At 40.6% G+C, this 18274-nt stretch overlaps 1 protein-coding gene across 1 annotated transcript; it reads right to left on the bottom strand.

Annotated features, from left to right (window-relative positions):
* Positions 1-5292: 5292 nt before the first annotated feature.
* Positions 5293-10617, bottom strand: LOC131680897 (uncharacterized). Its single transcript, XM_058961613.1, has one exon. It carries the CDS (start codon positions 10615-10617, stop codon positions 5293-5295), a length of 5325 nt encoding a protein of 1774 aa, XP_058817596.1.
* Positions 10618-18274: the final 7657 nt, after the last annotated feature.

The following is an 18274-nucleotide window of genomic DNA, read 5'->3' on the forward strand; positions in this document are numbered from 1 at the left end:
GACAATGAGACATTTTAGAATGAAATTAAAAAAGTAAAAATGCAAAAATATATAGAGAAAAAAGAAAATAGAAAAACCGAATGATAGGAATGAATGGAACTAATAGACTTATTTTAAAAGTTTGATGGAATGACAAAAGAAACAACTGAATAATCAGGGTATTAAAATATGAAACAACAGAAATAAATAAAATAGAATGGAAAAATTGCAAATAAATTGGAAAAAAAACTCAGCAATGACTATAAATTAGGGTAAGTGGTATGGATAAAAATGCAAAGATAAACAGCGTGAAAAGTAGGATAAAATAAAAATATGGTAAGAATGGAAATAGATAAAAAAAAAGCAGAATGTTGAAATTGCAGATATACCACGATTTGCAGACTTCATCAGTGTTTGTATCAATATGCGAAAGACATCAAAAAAGAAAAGTGGTTAATATAACATTCCACTAAGCCACCCAAAGACAGTGCTTTTTAAAGTGCTGAAAAAAATTGATCAACGAAATTTTAACAAAATTTTAAAAAGTCCATGTATAAATGGGGAAAATAGCGAAACATGGATCAAATTACAAATAAGGGTTGTGGTTGGGTTTTACGCTATGCTGATTTCGAAAACATTCATAAAAGCTAAATAGGCTCTGCTTTATTTCTTATGTAGTTCATAGCACAAAATATATCATATATTGAATCTGAACCCAAATGGTGGTGAGCACTTTTTAAGTATATTGGCCAACATCGAGAGGGGCCCTACTTATCGATTAGGGTCTGCAACCCGAGAACGATGTTTATGATGACTGTGTGCTAGATGATTTATAAAATGATGCTGAGAGTTCCTGATAAAGAAAAAAAATGCAAAATTTCAAAATAATCCACTGGATTTATCCGGGCGAAATCCGAATTACATGAACAAAGACCCGGAATTTACCTCAAAAAACCGGTGTGGCAACCCTAAATAGAGGGTTGAGAAGTTTTCTTTTTCTTTCTTATTACTTTTGATAATTACCCAGCAGGTGCGAAGACATGACAATAAATCAAAAAATCGATTTCATATTGACGAAATTTGAAGACAACCTCATGACTTCTAATCAAATCATTAATTTTTTACCCTAGCAAGTCTGATCGAATTTTTTTTCGATTATAGAAATTTTAATCATAGGACCATTCACTTCTTCATTCAAGTTAGAAAATTTTCTTTAAAAAGTTCTCCATTCCTATGTGCGAGGTTAGGAATCGAACCCAGATGAGCTGCGTACATGGCAGTCGATATAACAACTACGCTATGCTCGCCCTGGTCTGATCTTCTAATTGGGTACAATTACATATATTTGATATCCGATATGCAGTAGTTTTAAAATCACACACAAGATATTGCATTTTTTTTGAATGTATTGTCCAAATTTTTAGTTTCCGTTAAAAATCCGGGCTCCTTCAAAACTCCGGGCCCGGGAGGAAACAGCCCGTCCCCACCCTCTCTCGACGGCCCGGCAAATATCAATCCACACACAGAGCCTGTGGGGCACCAGGGCGCACCCCGCAGTATTTTTGCCCTTACCTTGTCAAGTGGCAGGGTTGACTGTCTTTCCCTAGCCATTCGTGGAAACAAAACAGAAAATACTAAGCTCGTACGATATTAAGCCTGTTCTAATGACACGGCCACTTCTAGTTTTCCGAACTGTTTACTTCACATCCTTGCTCTCACTTGAGTACTATGGTTCTAATTTTCATAACTTTCCCTACCCAGTAATCTCTAGCTAATTGAATGTCGTTAAAATGTGAAAAAAGAAAATGTGACTAAAATAGTCGAAATAAAAAAGGAAAAAAGAAAATACTAAGAACACTATAAAAAGGAGCGGCACTGGAAGTGGAAGAATTGTGCGGATGGCAAACTTGGGAAGCTGCTGGATAGTAGCTCGTTGAAGACTGTTGTGTTCTGCACTTCGTCCATTCTCAACTCTCCAGCTAGAGACGAGGATCGGACAGTGGCCAAGGAGTTGCGGTGGAGCAACCGGTGGGTCGGAGGGTTCCGAGAAAGGAACACGGGGAACTCATCACTTAAACGGAGCGAAGAAACGCTGCTGAGGAACTGCCCCAAACCCACTGAAACGCTAGAGTTGTCAAAAATCCCATTAGGGAAGGCACCAGCCAAGCGCCAGCGTTCAACGGACATCAAGTCACCGACAAATATTGGGTGCAGGAAGGAACCCGAACCGAATAAGATCAAGGGGTAGGATTCTAGAGAGACACTACAAACTGAGCGATTATTTCGGGCAGGTACCATGTGAATAGCCCCAACCATGAACGGCTGAATGCTACTCGATTCGCGCTGATCGATAGCGTCATTTACCAATTTTGCATTTCTTATAAAAGAAATGTATAGAATTCGCTCAAACTTTAAAGATTTTTTCCGAGGCCCGGAGGGCCGAGTCTTATATACCAATCGACTCAGCTCGACGATTTGGAACAATGTCTGTGTGTGTGTCTGTGTATGTAACGGACAAATTCTCATTCGTGTTTCTCAGCAATGGCTGAACCGATCTTATCCAAACCAATTTTAAATGAAAGAACTAAAAAACAGTATAAACGCTATTAATTTGTTTTTGATTCTGATGCTTAGTTTCCAAGATATGAATGTTTGAATGCGCAAAAATGGCGTTTTTTGCAGTTTTTTTAAATTATCTGCCGAAATTGACAATATAGATTAACAATTTATATGTTTTTAGACAGCTTTAACAAATACCTTTCGAATAAGCTATAGATCGTTAAAATCGGACTATTACCAAAAGAGATATTTAACATTAAATGCGGACGAAAGATTTTTATCATTTCCCATTGCCAGAAATATGACCAAAAACATGTAATCTATTATTAACGCCAAAACGGCTTATTTTAGGTCAATAGTATCTTCGGAGAATTTAATGGAGGCAATATGCCCTTTCTTTTGGTATTGTGGTTTTGCTGATTAATCCCCCTATGAGTGAGATATTTTTACAAATTTTCTTGGAAGTGATTATATCGAAATGATGTCTTCAGCAAATTTGTAGCTCTTACTTTTGCGAATAACTTTACTGAAGACTTCAAATATCTATTTTGAATACTTTAAAAGTGATGGCTTGTTGTTTGTGGATTACTCTTTGTCACCTAATAATTGTTCAATATAGTAATAATCCATTGAAATAAGCCAAACATTATTTCGATAAAACGAATTTTGTATTTCATTTTACTATCTACAACCGCTAGAAATAATCACCGAACACTTCCAAGTTGTCTGGAAGGAACTTGATAACTTATCAGTAAAAAAATGTTCATTTGTGCGAACCTTCTGACTGCAATTTTTCTAACTTATAACCATCAGATCGATCTGAAACATATCGGAAAATGAAAAGCGAAATAAATAACTCCAAGCAACGGCGTAGCCAAGAGAAGGTTTTGGGGTTTAACATCATACAAACCCCCCCCCCACCACACCCAAAAAAAAATTGGATTGAAGTTGAAAATTTATTGATGCAGACTGATTTAATTCAATATTACAATAACAATTATCTGATCCGTAGATTGATAACCTGTTGTTGTAAACATCATGAGGACTTTTGATAAATTGTCGGAATGGGGTCCTGATATGTAACTGATCTATTGGTCTTGATTTCACAGTTGTCTAATAGCATCACTATCAAATTCTTGCCTGAAAACATTCCAATAGAAAATCCAAAAGTTCTGTAATCAATCATAATCCTCAGATTTATTTTCAAATTGATCTCGTTTTTGTAGAGATGTACTGTAACAAAGATCTTTATTTAATAGGAAGCGAAGTTAAAATTGATTTAATGTCTATGAAATATAGAACTGCTCACCAAAAAATGCATAAATTTCAACATTTGCTAAAAATGTTTTTGCCTTTCTCATTCACTCTAATCCCTTCGTCGATCTAATCCCGACCGGGAGGGCCGAGTGTCATATGCTAATCGACTCAGTTCGTCGAGATCGGAAAATGTCTGTATGTGTATGTATGTCTGTATGTATGTATGTGTGTATGTGGAAAAAAAATGTGACCTCTGTTAATCAGAGATGGCTGGATCGATTTGCACAAAGTTAAGCTCAAATGAAAGGTACAATTTTCCAATCGGCTGCTATTGAATTTTTTATTGATTGGACTTCCGGTTCCGGAGTTACGAGTTGAAGAGTGCAATCACACATTAAATTCCCATATAAACTGAAATGAAAAACTTTCGAAATCAAATTTGTATTTTTGATGCCAAATGACATTATAATGCATGAAACATTGAGATTTGATGTAAACTCGAAAAAATAACATTTGACAAAAATTGATTTTTTTGGACTTTGGTACTTTTTTGCTCTGTTACTATTTTCTGAAAAATTAATTCTGCACAATTTTAAAACTTCAAAAATTACGGTTTCGGAATTATGCCGTTTAGACATTTAGATCGATTTTCACCAAACCCCCACCAATTGTAAAATTGGTATTGTAAAAAAACGTAAGGGCGATACTTCAATGCTGATAGGTGGGACCGAAAAAGTAAACAATCGCCAAAGGGACTGATAAACGCAGCGAGAGCAGGTAAGTATCAGCAGCCACTTATTTCCAGGTATAACAAGACCCAGGAGTTTCCGGATTTGGAATGCCTCGTAGATGGTACGTATTGTTCATGGACAACGGAATCTTCAATTAATCCCAGCGACGGATTTCCCTTCCGTAATTCAAATTTCGCGACCGTTACTAAACGCACCGTTTAATTTAAACTAACTAGAATTTATATTTCTTAATGGTACTAGAATTCACATTATTACTCTCCCTTCTGAACCTTGAATTTTGATACTTGTCGATGTTTTCTGACTGTTGAGCAAAGAGGGAAAAATGACATTTTTGTCGCTTTTTTATATCAATTCAATGATGACAGATTCGGGTTGCCACAGCTCTAACTTCTCGATGAAACCAGGGTCCTGACATAGTTGATCGACGAAGAAGGAATGTGATCGAGGATGCCTTCACATATAGATGGCGTGAATTTCGTATCCACGAACATGCTGCCCCTCCAGAAATAGCATTTCTGATGACTATCGATGAAGTAAAAGTGTGCTCCCTCTGCATAAAATCGATGAAGACGCCATACTTGTTTACACTTTAATTCACACACGATATCTTGATTGATGCAGTCTGCAACTTGTTGATCGCGATTTTGCTTAAATGGTAAAAGAAAAGACCCGGTAGCGGGCTTCAAATATATTAAAGGATTGGACAGGTCCTTACCTTGTCCATTCCCACGAGTGCCTTGTAATTTTATTGTTTGGCTGGAACAACGATGGGATGATATTCTGCGATGATTGGTTGAGTCGATGACTCTTGCAATGCTGCTGTTTCGGTCGATGCCAGGTCCGGTGGTGCGATGGGAAGGATGCAGATTTTCGAAACTGGTCGAGTGAAGCGGCCTGTCGGTGTTTGAACCGTGACCACTCGTGTTACTCCATCTGGTCCTGGGTGAAGCTCGGTGATACGTGCGGTAATCCATTGCATTGGAGCAGTAGCTTCATCTCGCAATATGACGAGTTGATTGGGTGTTAATTGTACCGGTGGGTCGCACCACTTTGTGCGACGTTGTAGTGACGTTAAATATTCGGTTTTCCATCTATTCCAAATGTTTTGGAAAATTTTCTGCGTCTGTTGCCACTTGCGTAAACGGTTGTACGGTACTGAGTTGAAGTCAATGTCCGGTACCGCCTTCAGTGCTGACCCAGTCAGAAAGTGACCGGGAGTTAGCGGCTCATAATCAGTCGGGTCATCGCTTAATGGAACTATAGGTCTGGAGTTTAAACAACATTCAATTTGTGCCAAAAGAGTTTCCATTTCGTCGAAAGGAAGATTATGCGTTCCGAGGACTCTAACGAAGTGTTTCTGTGCGGAATAAATTGCTGCTTCCCACAGCCCTCCGAAGTGCGATGCCTTCGGTGGATTAAAATGCCATCGTATGCCTGTTGAGGAACATTCCTGGGCGATGGCTTGCTGATGTTCCGTGGCACGAACCAGCTGTCGAAGTTCGTTTGCAGCACCTACAAAGTTTCGACCGTTATCGCTATGCAGATCGGAACATAGGCCACGTCGGGAGACAAATCGACGTAGAGCTTGTAGAAATTTCGCTGTCGTGAGGTCTGCTACAAGCTCAAGATGAACAGCCTTCGTACAGAAGCAAATGAAGACAGCGACATATGCCTTTGTAGGTGCTGCTCTCCGATGCGTTGGTTGAAGCAATACAGGTCCCCAGTAATCCACGCCAGCAACGGAGAAAGGTCTAGTTTCAGTAACGCGTGATGCTGGAAGGTCCGCCATAAATTGTTCCACTAACTTTGGTCGTGCTCTAAAACAAATTACACAGCGATGAATTACACTTCTTGCGAGATTTCTGGCCCCCGTAATCCAGTATCGTAGCCGCAAAATGGTTAATAGAAGTTGTGGTGCTGCATGTAGGTTTGTTTCGTGATAGTGTCGAACCAACAGTAATGAGAAAGGGTGTTTAGAAGGCAGCAATATCTGATGTTTACTGTCGAAAGTTTGTTGAGAATGTTGGAGCCGACCTCCAATACGGATCAACTGATCAGAGGCAATGATAGGATGGAACCATTTCAACTGAGATTTCGATGAAACCGGTTGTGCCGCGTGAAGTCGTTTCCATTCTTCACTGTAAACTTGTTTTTGCACTAATCCGATGAGCTTTGTTTCGGCAGATAGCATTTCCTCTGAGCTGATAACAAGTGCCTTCGGGTGATTGATTGTTTCCAAGCGATTGTTCAATATAAACCGACGGCAATATGCGGTGACTCGCAACATACGTTGGTAGTTTGAAAATTTATCCACATATTCGTCGATGAAACTTTTTTCAGTAGATGCTGGAATTTCAAGAGCGAGTGTTTTTCGAGTCTCTGGCATGATACCGGAGCTCATGTTTTGTTTATACAGTTGTGCTGGCCATAAACTATCGTCGGATTGCAACCAATGAGAACCTGACCACCAAAGAGTGTTGTTCAGAAGAGATTCTGCCGAAGCCCCTCGAGATATGCTGTCGGCAGGGTTCTGTTGCCCGGACACATGGTTCCAAGTACAATGTTCAGTGGCAAGTTGGATTTTAGACACTCGGTTGGCCACAAATGTTGTCCAAGTGGAGGGTGGGGATTTGAGCCAACTGAGTACAGTCGTCGAGTCAACCCAAAAGTATGTGTCTGCGACCAGTTGAAGCGATTTAGACACCTTTTCATACAACTCAGCTGCGATAAGTGCTCCACACAGTTCCAAACGTGGGATACTCTGTTTCTTTAGGGGTGCCACTTTTGATTTAGCTGTTAATAGTGCTACGTTTACTGCTCCTGACGAATTGGTGGTACGCACATAAACACATGCGCCGTATGCGAGTTCTGATGCGTCAGAAAAGATGTGTAATTGTGTCGTCACTGGGTTAAGAAGCATGATGCACCGATCGATGCGAAGTTCATTGAGAAGTGGCAGCTGCGAGTGGTAGGCTTGCCAGCGTTCTTTGATTGCAATGGGTAGTTCTTGGTCCCAGCCCCATACCTTTCCTTCTTGGTCCTTTAACGTCCATAATGTTTGCATGAAGAGCTTTGCTGTTGTCACTACCGGCCCCACCAAACCAAGCGGATCGAAAAGTTGCGCAATGTGCGAGAGTGCGATTCTTTTGGTGAGCGTCGCGTTTGTTTCTGGTGGTGGAAGTTTTACCTTGTATCTCAGCATGTCCGATGATGGTTCCCAGTGAAGTCCAAGGGTTTTTATGCATTGATCGCGGTTGAAATCTACCGAGGATTGCAGTGCGCGATTGTTCTGCGGGATGTCATTAAGAACTTCTTCCTCATTAGAGGCCCACTTGCGCAGCTCGAAACCACCCTTTGCCAATAAAGTATCCAGCTGGCGACGCAAGGCGATAGTTTCAGCTACTATGTTACAGCCGGAGAACAGGTCATCCACGTAGAAGTCGTGGATTAGTACCTCAGCAGCTTCAGGAAATGCAGCCCGTTCGTCATTTGCCAATTGCAGCAGCGTTCTTGTTGCGAGAAAGGGTGCACTGGCGGTGCCATAGGTAATTGTTTTTAACTCGTACGTGTTGATAGGAACATCTGGTGTGGGCCTCCAGACGATGCGTTGTAGTGGTGTATCCCGTTCGTCCATGAGTACTTGGCGATACATTTGACGAATATCGGCGATAAGCATGACACGATGCTTTCTGGAACGCATGATTATGGATCTCAAATCTTGTTGCACGATTGGACCGACCATTAGAGCTTCGTTCAGGGATGGTCCGTTAGGAGTTTTACAGGAAGCATCAAAAACGACACGGACTTTAGTTGAAGCGCTGTCTTCTCGTATGATAGCGTGGTGTGGAAGATGGTAACATGACGATGGTTGATCATCTTCTTGAATCTGTTGCATGTGCCCTAATTTGAGATACTCGTCCAAAAATTCGGTGTATTGCTGTCTTAATTCTTCATTTCGAGCCAGGCGTGCCTCCAGCAAATGGAAACGCCGTAGAGCCACTCGGCGATTGTCGCATATATTGGTGATGACATCTGTTTTAATCGGTAGGCGGACAACATATCGTCCTTCTATTGTACGAGACACAGTCTGACGGAAGTGCTCTTCGCATGCAGCTTCTTCTACCGAGTGACAATGAGAGGACCGATCATCTTCAAGTGCCCAGAACTTCTCCATAAGCGTATGCAGGTCTGTGACGGTGGCAACGTGAGCAGTTACTGGAGTAGTCGGTAGGCAGGTGCTCGTTCTTCCGGAAACTACCCAGCCTAGTTCAGAATTCACAAGAGTGGGAAGATTGTCGCCGAGAGCTATTCTTCCCGTTACTTTAAATAAGTCAAAGAAAACTTCAGCCCCGATGACGAGATCGACGGAGTTTTTATCGTGAAACGATGGATCCGCTAACTGAATTTCTGGCGGAAAATTCCATGATGAAATGTCGACCGATGCATATGGTATGTCTACTGTAACCTTCGATAGAATTAGGAATTCAACAGTGGCGGAATAGCTGCTAATTCTTGAACGTATAGTGGAAAATAATTTGTGTTTTGCGTGGGTGGTAGATTGACCTATTCCCGCTATTGGAACAAAGATTTTCTTCCGCTTTGCTTTCACGAGTTGGGCGAATGATTCTGTCATGAAGCAACATTCACTGCCCGAGTCGAGCAGTGCTCTGGCTACATGCTGCGAACCATGATCATCGACTACGAGTACCACAGCGGTGGCAAGTAGGACACGTGTATTCTGCTGTCTTGTGGACGCGTAGCTCCGAGTTTCGGGTACTGTCGCTGATAAGGAAGTGGTGGGTTGGTCGTTGGGCGGTAAGGACTGAGATACTTTCGGAGCAGAATGTTCTGAAGTTTTCACGTTTCCAGACGATGAAGAATCAGTAATGCAGAGCTGCGTATGATGACGACCTCTGCACTTGCGGCAAGAGCTAACAGACGGACAATCCTTGCCGAAATGTCCCTTCCTCAGACAATTTCGACAAAGCTGATGACGCCGAACTTCTCTTTCTTTGTCATCTGGGCTCATCTTCGAGAAGGTGGCACATTGGTAGAGCGGATGATTCTCGGAGCATACTAAACACTTTCGATAATTGGTTTGAGTTGCCCCGTGGCTGGCAAATTGACGTTGAGGTTGCTTCTTGGGTACCGATGGCGGGGGAACTTCCGTACATTTTCCTTGCAGATTTTGTAGTACTGTTACTCTTCTTTGAAGAAACGACGTGAGGTCATGAAATGAAATCGTATCTTGAGCAGACGAATATTCCTCCCAATCTCGCCTCGTTGTTGGATCTAGGCGGATGCTAAGCATGCGAATTAAGAGAATATCCCAGAATTCCGTTTTCTCTCCCAACTGCTGCAGAACTCGCACGTTGGCCTCGAAACGCTCAACCAGCGAGTGTAGTTCAGTCGCAGATTCTCGCCTAATTGACGGAAACTCAAAACGCGCATCAATGTAGGACTGCTTCAGGCGTGCCGTGTCCTGAAAGTGCTCTACCAATAGATTCCACGCTACGGAGTAATTAGTGGCACTAATCGCGATGGTTTGAATCAATTTCAAGGCATCCCCAGACAAAGAGGATCGCAAATAATAGAATTTTTGAATATTTGATAATTCCTGCGACGAGTGGACCAGAGAGACGTACAAGTCGTGGAAGTTTAGCCAGTGCTCGAGATTCCCGTTGAATATTGGTAACTTCACATCAGGCAAACGAATATGCGAACTTGATGAAGGGACATACGTAGCTGATTGATTAGTAGACGGCGCACACGGTGTAACTGGGACTTTATTGACCGAGAGTAAGAAACCCTTTACTCGGTAATAGTGAGTTTCGACCTCTGAACGTTGTTTCAACTGTTGCTCAACAGCACTTTCGTCGAGTGTTTCCAGCTCGCCTTGTAATTTGTTGAAGTCTGCCCATAGGGTGACGAGATTTTCCAGCCGAACTGGAACTTCTGTTGCATGGGCTTCCTCCTCGAATTCGTTAACGAATGACTTGATGAGATTGAAAGATGTTAATATGCTGCGTAGACGCAGCTTGAGCGACTTGATGCGACGGTCGTTGGACATGATGGAAGGAACTATTTTAGGCAAATAGAATGCCTTGTAATAATAAAAATGCAGCACGGACGATCGTTCCTCGTCGACGGCGTGCACCGGAACTTAACATCTGGGTGGAAAGCTTCCAATCGGGGCTCGATCCTTGTCGTGGAACACGTGGTGGTGGTCTTCCAGAAGAAAATGGCGGCCGATTCGTTAATTAAACGTGGGTTGCCGGACTAACGAAGTTCACCGTAATCCGGTTCGAAGGACCATTTGATAAACGCAGCGAGAACAGGTAAGTATCAGCAGCCACTTATTTCCAGGTATAACAAGACCCAGGAGTTTCCGGATTTGGAATGCCTCGTAGATGGTACGTATTGTTCATGGACAACGGAATCTTCAATTAATCCCAGCGACGGATTTCCCTTCCGTAATTCAAATTTCGCGACCGTTACTAAACGCACCGTTTAATTTAAACTAACTAGAATTTATATTTCTTAATGGTACTAGAATTCACATTTTTACTCTCCCTTCTGAACCTTGAATTTTGACACTTGTCGATGTTTTCTGACTGTTGAGCAAAGAGGGAAAAATGACATTTTTGTCGCCTTTTTATATCAATTCAATGATGACAGATTCGGGTTGCCACAGCTCTAACTTCTCGATGAAACCAGGGTCCTGACATAGTTGATCGACGAAGAAGGAATGTGATCGAGGATGCCTTCACATATAGATGGCGTGAATTTCGTATCCACGAACAGGGACTATATACTATATATACAATCATTTTGTCAATTTCAATAGCAAACACAAATTTTAATTTAATAATTTCAAATACTTCATGAAGTTTTGGGTTTCGATCACTGAATCATGCAATCTAGGATGTAAAAAACACAATAGTTCTTAAATAGGAAATAAAACCAAGTCTGGAAATATGCACTGTTGATATTCTTTGAATGGTGGGTTTTTTCAAGAAAAAGCGTTGATTTCTTAATTCTCAGTCGCGTAGGAAATTTGAATAAAGTATAAACTTCAAATCGATTCAATTTTTTTTTGACTCAGTACGATATACATAACCCCTTTAGAAAAATCAGTTTTCCCACCACAATGCATCGATTGAGGAATTTAGATATTTTATTAACAGAGCATTAGCAATAATTCGTTTGTATGTCTATTTCATGGGCCATTTTATCGCCTTCCCATTGATTTGGTTTGAGATTTCTAGCACTGATGTTGTCCTATGCTGATTTGAGTGATTCTCTGAGTCCTGCCACTATCCCATGTAGTATGTGTTATCAAAAACATCGCGAAGCATCAAGTTCTAAATGTTCTCAAACGATATAATATCCGAAAAGAGTGATAAGAGTTATAAGAAATGTCTCATCACACTGTTAGGTGGATTAAAAGCGTTTTTTTTTTTTCAAATGGCTATAGTCTACAATTGACAAATCCTACAAAAAAGGTTGTAGGAGTGATTTTCACAAAATTAGTCAAATTTTTGAATAAAAATATTTAAAAAATTCTTCATTGACTTTGAAGTCATAATCATCTCAGAAACCAATATCCCAACTGCTAGTTGCCTGATACATGCAAAAAGTATCAGTAACGAATTGGGTGTGACATCTCGGACCGGACTGGAACGAGGCCGAAGGGATTCGTTTAACGGAGATCTGGTACTAGAACACTTAGCGCACGACCAGGCAACGTGATTAATATCGCTATAACCGCCACCACAAGCGCAGAGATCGCTCTTTACGACCCCAGTACGTCGGAGATGGGCCTTCTACGCATAATGATTGTAAATTACCCGGATGAAGTCATAACCCTCATCCATTCTCTTGGACCAAGGTTTATTGATAGCTTTGGGATTCCTGAACTTCCATCGCTCCACGAAATTTGCCAATTTTCGAGCGTCATCTGAGAAGAAATCTTTAAAATCTCGTTGAAGCTACGCGATATTTCATAAATATCACCTTCTAATGCCTAAATGTCCACCTTCTCATTATCATTCTAATCCAAGTGTCCGCCTTCTCATTACCCGGAATGGAGCACTGCGAAAGAATTCAAACTAAGGTAATCTGCTATCATTTTTCAGATAAAGTACTCAAAAACTCTCATGTTGTCACCACGAAATACAAAGAGTGCTTTTCATGCTTCATCAAACGGAGAGCCTCCTGTAATTGTAACGATGTGGGCATGGTCGTTGATAGGTAAACATAAAACCATCAATTTTGTGGGCAGAATGTTGGCAGCACAGCCTCTTTTATGATTGCACTCACTACTACTGTCATAATAATTAGTATAAAAGCGATGCATAGCTGCCATCATATCATGAACGTTCCGTGTATTTCAATCACAAGATGAATCGAATACACAACGTAGGCCCTAGACACCATACGAAGCATTATTTCTCTGATGATTTGCCCGTTAATCCGTCAACGGACCGGTGCCAATAATCGCGTTTTTCAGCTTTCATCAAGTTTTTTATTTGCATTTGTAGCGTCGCGTATATTGGGAAAAAATCGGGTGATCCGACGTTCAAAAGTCCCTTTCGCATATAATTCTAAGCAATCTCTGCCCACCACGAAGTAAGAGACTGTTCACGATTGTTCGCGCCGGGTATTCGACTCGTCTGACCTTTATTCGCAATGCAAATGCATTGTTTTAAACCTGGGGGAAAATGTAGGGACTGAAATGACCCTATTTTTGGGGTTTTTAATGTCCCATGTTGAAATTCCTGCTAGTTTGTAAGATTACCGATACCAGGAACCAGTTACTTCGGTTTTGTAACAGCACCCTTCAAGTGACACTCTCAGGCCTTTATGAGGAAGCTTAGGAGAGAAAACTAATTTTCTTCTTTCCACAATGGGAAGGTCAGACTCTCGCTCTTTAGTGTATAAGGAAACGTTGAAATTAGTCATTGTCGGTGGCGTAGCGCTCTTTTGCATTATCGGAGAGTTCCTTAAAAGAATGTTACATTTTGTCCCCACTTAATGTATGCGCGGGATATGTCGAGAGATGGTGCGGAGTCTCTCCACAGTAGGAAAACCTTACATGATTCTCTCCCCATTTTCCACAGCGTGGCTTGTTCCTACAATAAGTCGCTGTTTGCAAAAACGTCTGTTCTGCCATCTATGGAAGCTGTCCTTCAATGTCAGCTTCTTTCACCGAACAACCTAGATAAGTCGTGTAGTGTCGGTAGTGGTTGTTTCAACCGGCTAAGAATTACACTACGGACTACCTGTTCCGGTGGTAAAAATCCACAAAACAGGGAACCCCAATTCCATAGTGTCATATGACCCGTGCGATGGGTAAAATTGTTGAGGGGGTTTAAAATATTCTCAATTGCGAACGGAGCCTGGGAAGAGTTGGGCGAACTCCCCAGTATGCTGCATTTCGCAGCGGAACGTTCACTCTACGCACCGAAGTTTTTTTTACCGATGATCCGCTTAATTTTGCCGAATTTTTGTTGGCGGGGGGTTTGCTGAGACTCTCGGCTGATGGTAGTTCGGTGAAGTTGGGCTGAGTTTCGATTATCAAATTTCGATGTGTACAGACGAACCTGCCCAGAAGCCGTGTGGTATCCGGCCAAGAATTGAGCCACTGGGTTCCTGTTCTCATGTCGTGGGAGGCGACTGAAAGTAGGAGACTCTAAGTCAAGGTGTAGTTCCGTGCCGAGGACTTGATGACTGTGTTATGCGAATCTCTGACACAGTGGACCATTATTTTCTTCGAAATTCGTGGGAATCAAATGATCGTGTCCCATTTAGGCCTGATATGGCTCGCTATATGCGTCAACATCCCAACTCGCTTGGTGTCCTCTAGTTGTTGTGCAATTTATGTTGGAAATGAAATGTACAGTTCTCTAATCAACAATGGTTAGAATTGCACAAATCAATCTCCAGCATAAATGTACAGCAACTATGAAGTTATCTCGACTCATGCAGGAAGGTAAGGCATTGGTCCAAGAACCGTATTTCCATAAAGGAAACTTCTATTTTGGAAATTTACTTAACACTGCCTTCATTGCTTACAACAAGACAGGCATGACTAATCCACTTGAAATGCCTCGTGCTTCCATTCTTGCAAATAAGGCTATTGACGCGTGTCTCATATCGGAGCTTACAACTCGCGATATCTGTGTTGTTACAGTTACACGGAATGTCGGTAACGTAGACAAAAAATATATACATTGTTCAGCATATTTACCGCATAACGAGTCATCTCCTTCTGATGATTTCAAAAGTGTTGTATCATATTGTAGCAGAAATGGGCTTCCGCTCATTATCTGCAGTGATGCGAATGCTCATCACATCATTTAGGGCAGCTCAGACATCAATCTGAGAGGCTCTGAACTGATGGAGTACATAAGTAGTACAAATCTCCATATTCTGAATTTGGGAAACCGACCAACTTTTGAAACCGACCAACTGCACTGTATTCCAAGCAGAAATCTTTGCGATTATGTGTGGGGTACAATCGGCCCTTCAACTGAGTTTGTCCGGCAAAGCAATGAACTTCTGCTTCAATAGTCAGGCTGTAATCAAGTCCCTTAGCTCAGACAAATCACGGTCTAAGCTAGTGATCGCGTGCCGAACCCAAATCGAAGGACTAAGATTTGTCAACACCATCTACCTTGTCTGGGTGCCTGGATATTCCGGTATTACTGGAAATGAATGGGCTGACGAATTGGCCAGGGCAGGTTCAGCGTTGCACCATGGGCCACAAATCGATTTTTTTGGTCGAAAATCCAGAACTTATAAACCGTTAGTACTAGACTTTCAGTGTCTTTGGAACAAATTCTCTACAATAAGTGTTCTTCATTTTAGGGAAAACAAAATTGGGGTGGCCCTCTCGATTTTTAAAATAAAAAAAATTATCTCCTGAATGAAAAAAGATAGGTGAATATGACCTTCCAAAGAAATGTAGAGATATTAATTTTGAGTAACTTTGCTGAAGACGTCGAAACTCTATCTTCAACGGTTTTTATTTTACAGCGATTTCCCTTGTTCCGTTTAGGGTGGCTCTTAAAAATTCAGTTTTTTTAATATAACTTCTTTGAAATTGATTTTTCGTAAATGTCGACTTCAGACAAAAGATAGCTCTTACAAATGCGCACATTTCTTCTTCAGAGACCAACTCATTAACTTTTATATAAACAGAGTTATTGACGATTTTATGCTCAAAATTCGACATTTTCTAAGCTAAATAACTCCGAAGGTGGCAAAAAGTTGCAATCAATGTTATGACCAACTGATAGTACTTCAAAAACACTACAAAATAAGGGGTACATGGTTTGTCTCCTAGCGACTGTTCATGTGAAATGTTTGCTTATAAACTCCCTCTGTTATAGAGAATGTATGCGGAATTCATCTAAATTCGTACTTAAAATATATATTAATCATAGTCGCCGTTCTTATATACACATATCCGGATCTCCGATGCAAATCAAATTTAATGGTACTCTCGAAACATGTTATTCTAAACTTGTTTCGTGGAGTGAAATTGTACATAAAACATGTGGTTTTCGGACAACGGATTATAAAAAGAATATTTGGAGTATTTACATGGCATACGTTTTATTCGCATGGCAAAAAAGAAATTATTATCAACGTATTACAATATATTGAAAGGTCAGGTCAGGGGCGGCGAAACATTTTACGCCCTAGTGGGTAGAAAGCATAGGATGAGGGGTCCTTTAGTAATGATTTTTTCCCTTTTCGCAATGTATACTCTTACATTACATTCACATTAAGTCACGTTCGTTTATGCAATTGGAATTGTGGTACATCGATGTTTTCAAATATGTGTAGTGCGAGATACTTGCGTTGCACATCTAAATTTTTTGAAATGGTTCAAAATTTCGAGTGGGTAATTACCCACTCGGTTATTTGCGAGTGGGTTGTACTACCCATACTACCCACGCTTTGATGATGATGATGATGGTCCCACCTCATACCCCTACAAAGGTGTGAGCTGAACGATTTATCTAAAAGATAATTAATATTTTGATCCATAACAAAACCAGTTAACAAAAAGAAACGGACTGGTTCAATTTGCAGACATAGCTTTCCTTCAAAAGAACGTAACCAGATACATTTCGAATATTCCGCCAACAACCAGGGTCCATCAAGAAAATTTCCATTCCGGGAAGATACTTGATAGAATCGGGAATTGAACCCAATAGCTTCCATTTCCGATAATTCTCTGTAAGACTCCTCCCGCCTGACCAAAACATCGGTACTACCACCTGCTAAGGTGAGCAGTGACGAGCCTAGTGGCAGTGCAGAGTCCGGTCGAGTTATATCATCCACATCAGACCCCTTTATTGAAAGTTTCCTACCATTAACCCAAGGCAATCAAGGGATACTTCTATCCGAGAACATCCTTGATTGATCAGGAATTGAACCCGATATCTAGTAGTTATCAGAAGGAGTCATCAAGCCCCATACTCAACGAGCTAACTCCGTTATTACCACTATCGCAGCAATAACCGAACTTAACTCTATTGTCGAGCAAAGTCAACACAACGCCATCATCAAATCAGACCCTGATCACAACAAAAGTCTAAAAGCTTCGATTCAACCCGATGAGCTTTTAGTGCTGGTCACCATGTTCGATTTCAAGTTAGTCTCTATCTGCTTAGCGCGCGCGTGGCTCAGACTTTTGTAGACATCTCATTATTTTTTAATAGCTTTAATAAACAAGTAACAAAAATCCATCATCATCATAGCGAATATAATAACTTAGTGTGACTAAATGCAAATAATAGAAGAGAAAAAAAAATACAATCTTCGTGGTAGTACATAGTTATTCAAATAACTCCAAAATATAAAAATTCAAAAATCTGTCTACAAAGCAGATTTTACGTGTGAAATACATAGTGTTTTGAACTCCGCTAATGTTGCTGCACGTTTAATATGCCTAGGCATCGAATTGAAAAAACTTATTCCTTTGTACAACAAGGAGTTCTGTGATCTACTAAATAAAAAGTTTGGTGTTCTTGGATCCGACGCGTTTCTAGTGTTGTACCTATGCACATCACTTCCTCTTTCAATTCGATCACACAAATATCGAGGCAGCATTCCATTAATAATTTTAAAAATGAACACCATTGTTAAGTAATAAATTCTTTGCTTCACAGAGAGCCATTGTAATGCGCTTAGCATGAAACTAGAGGAAGTGTATCTGTTACATTTTAAAATTAATCGCATGATTCTATTTTGCAATCGCTGTATCCTCAATATTTGTGTTTGATTGGCAAGAAACAAAATGGATGGGCAGAAGTCAATATGTGGTGAAACAATAGATTTATATAATAAAATTTTACTACTAATTGTTAAATCATTTTTCAGACGACACAATATACCATACTTTTTAGCAATCTTTTTGATGACATTGTCGATGTGAGACTTAAAGGTTAACTTGTCATCAATGATTATTCCAAGATATTTTAATTCACTAACGCGATCAATAGTCTCACCATTTATTTCAACGTTAACGTCAGGCCTATTATTAGCCGAAGAGATAATCATGTATTTAGTTTTAGCAACATTTAACTTTAATTGTTTAAATTTTAACCAACGAGCAAGGGAATGCAAATCTTCGTTCAAATGCGCCACGGCTTCATCTATATCCTTAGCTGCAATGAACAGAACAGTGTCGTCAGCAAACAAATTTAAGT

The sequence above is a fragment of the Topomyia yanbarensis genome, chromosome 2 (assembly GCF_030247195.1).
Source record: "Topomyia yanbarensis strain Yona2022 chromosome 2, ASM3024719v1, whole genome shotgun sequence".
Lineage (NCBI taxonomy): Eukaryota > Metazoa > Arthropoda > Insecta > Diptera > Culicidae > Topomyia > Topomyia yanbarensis.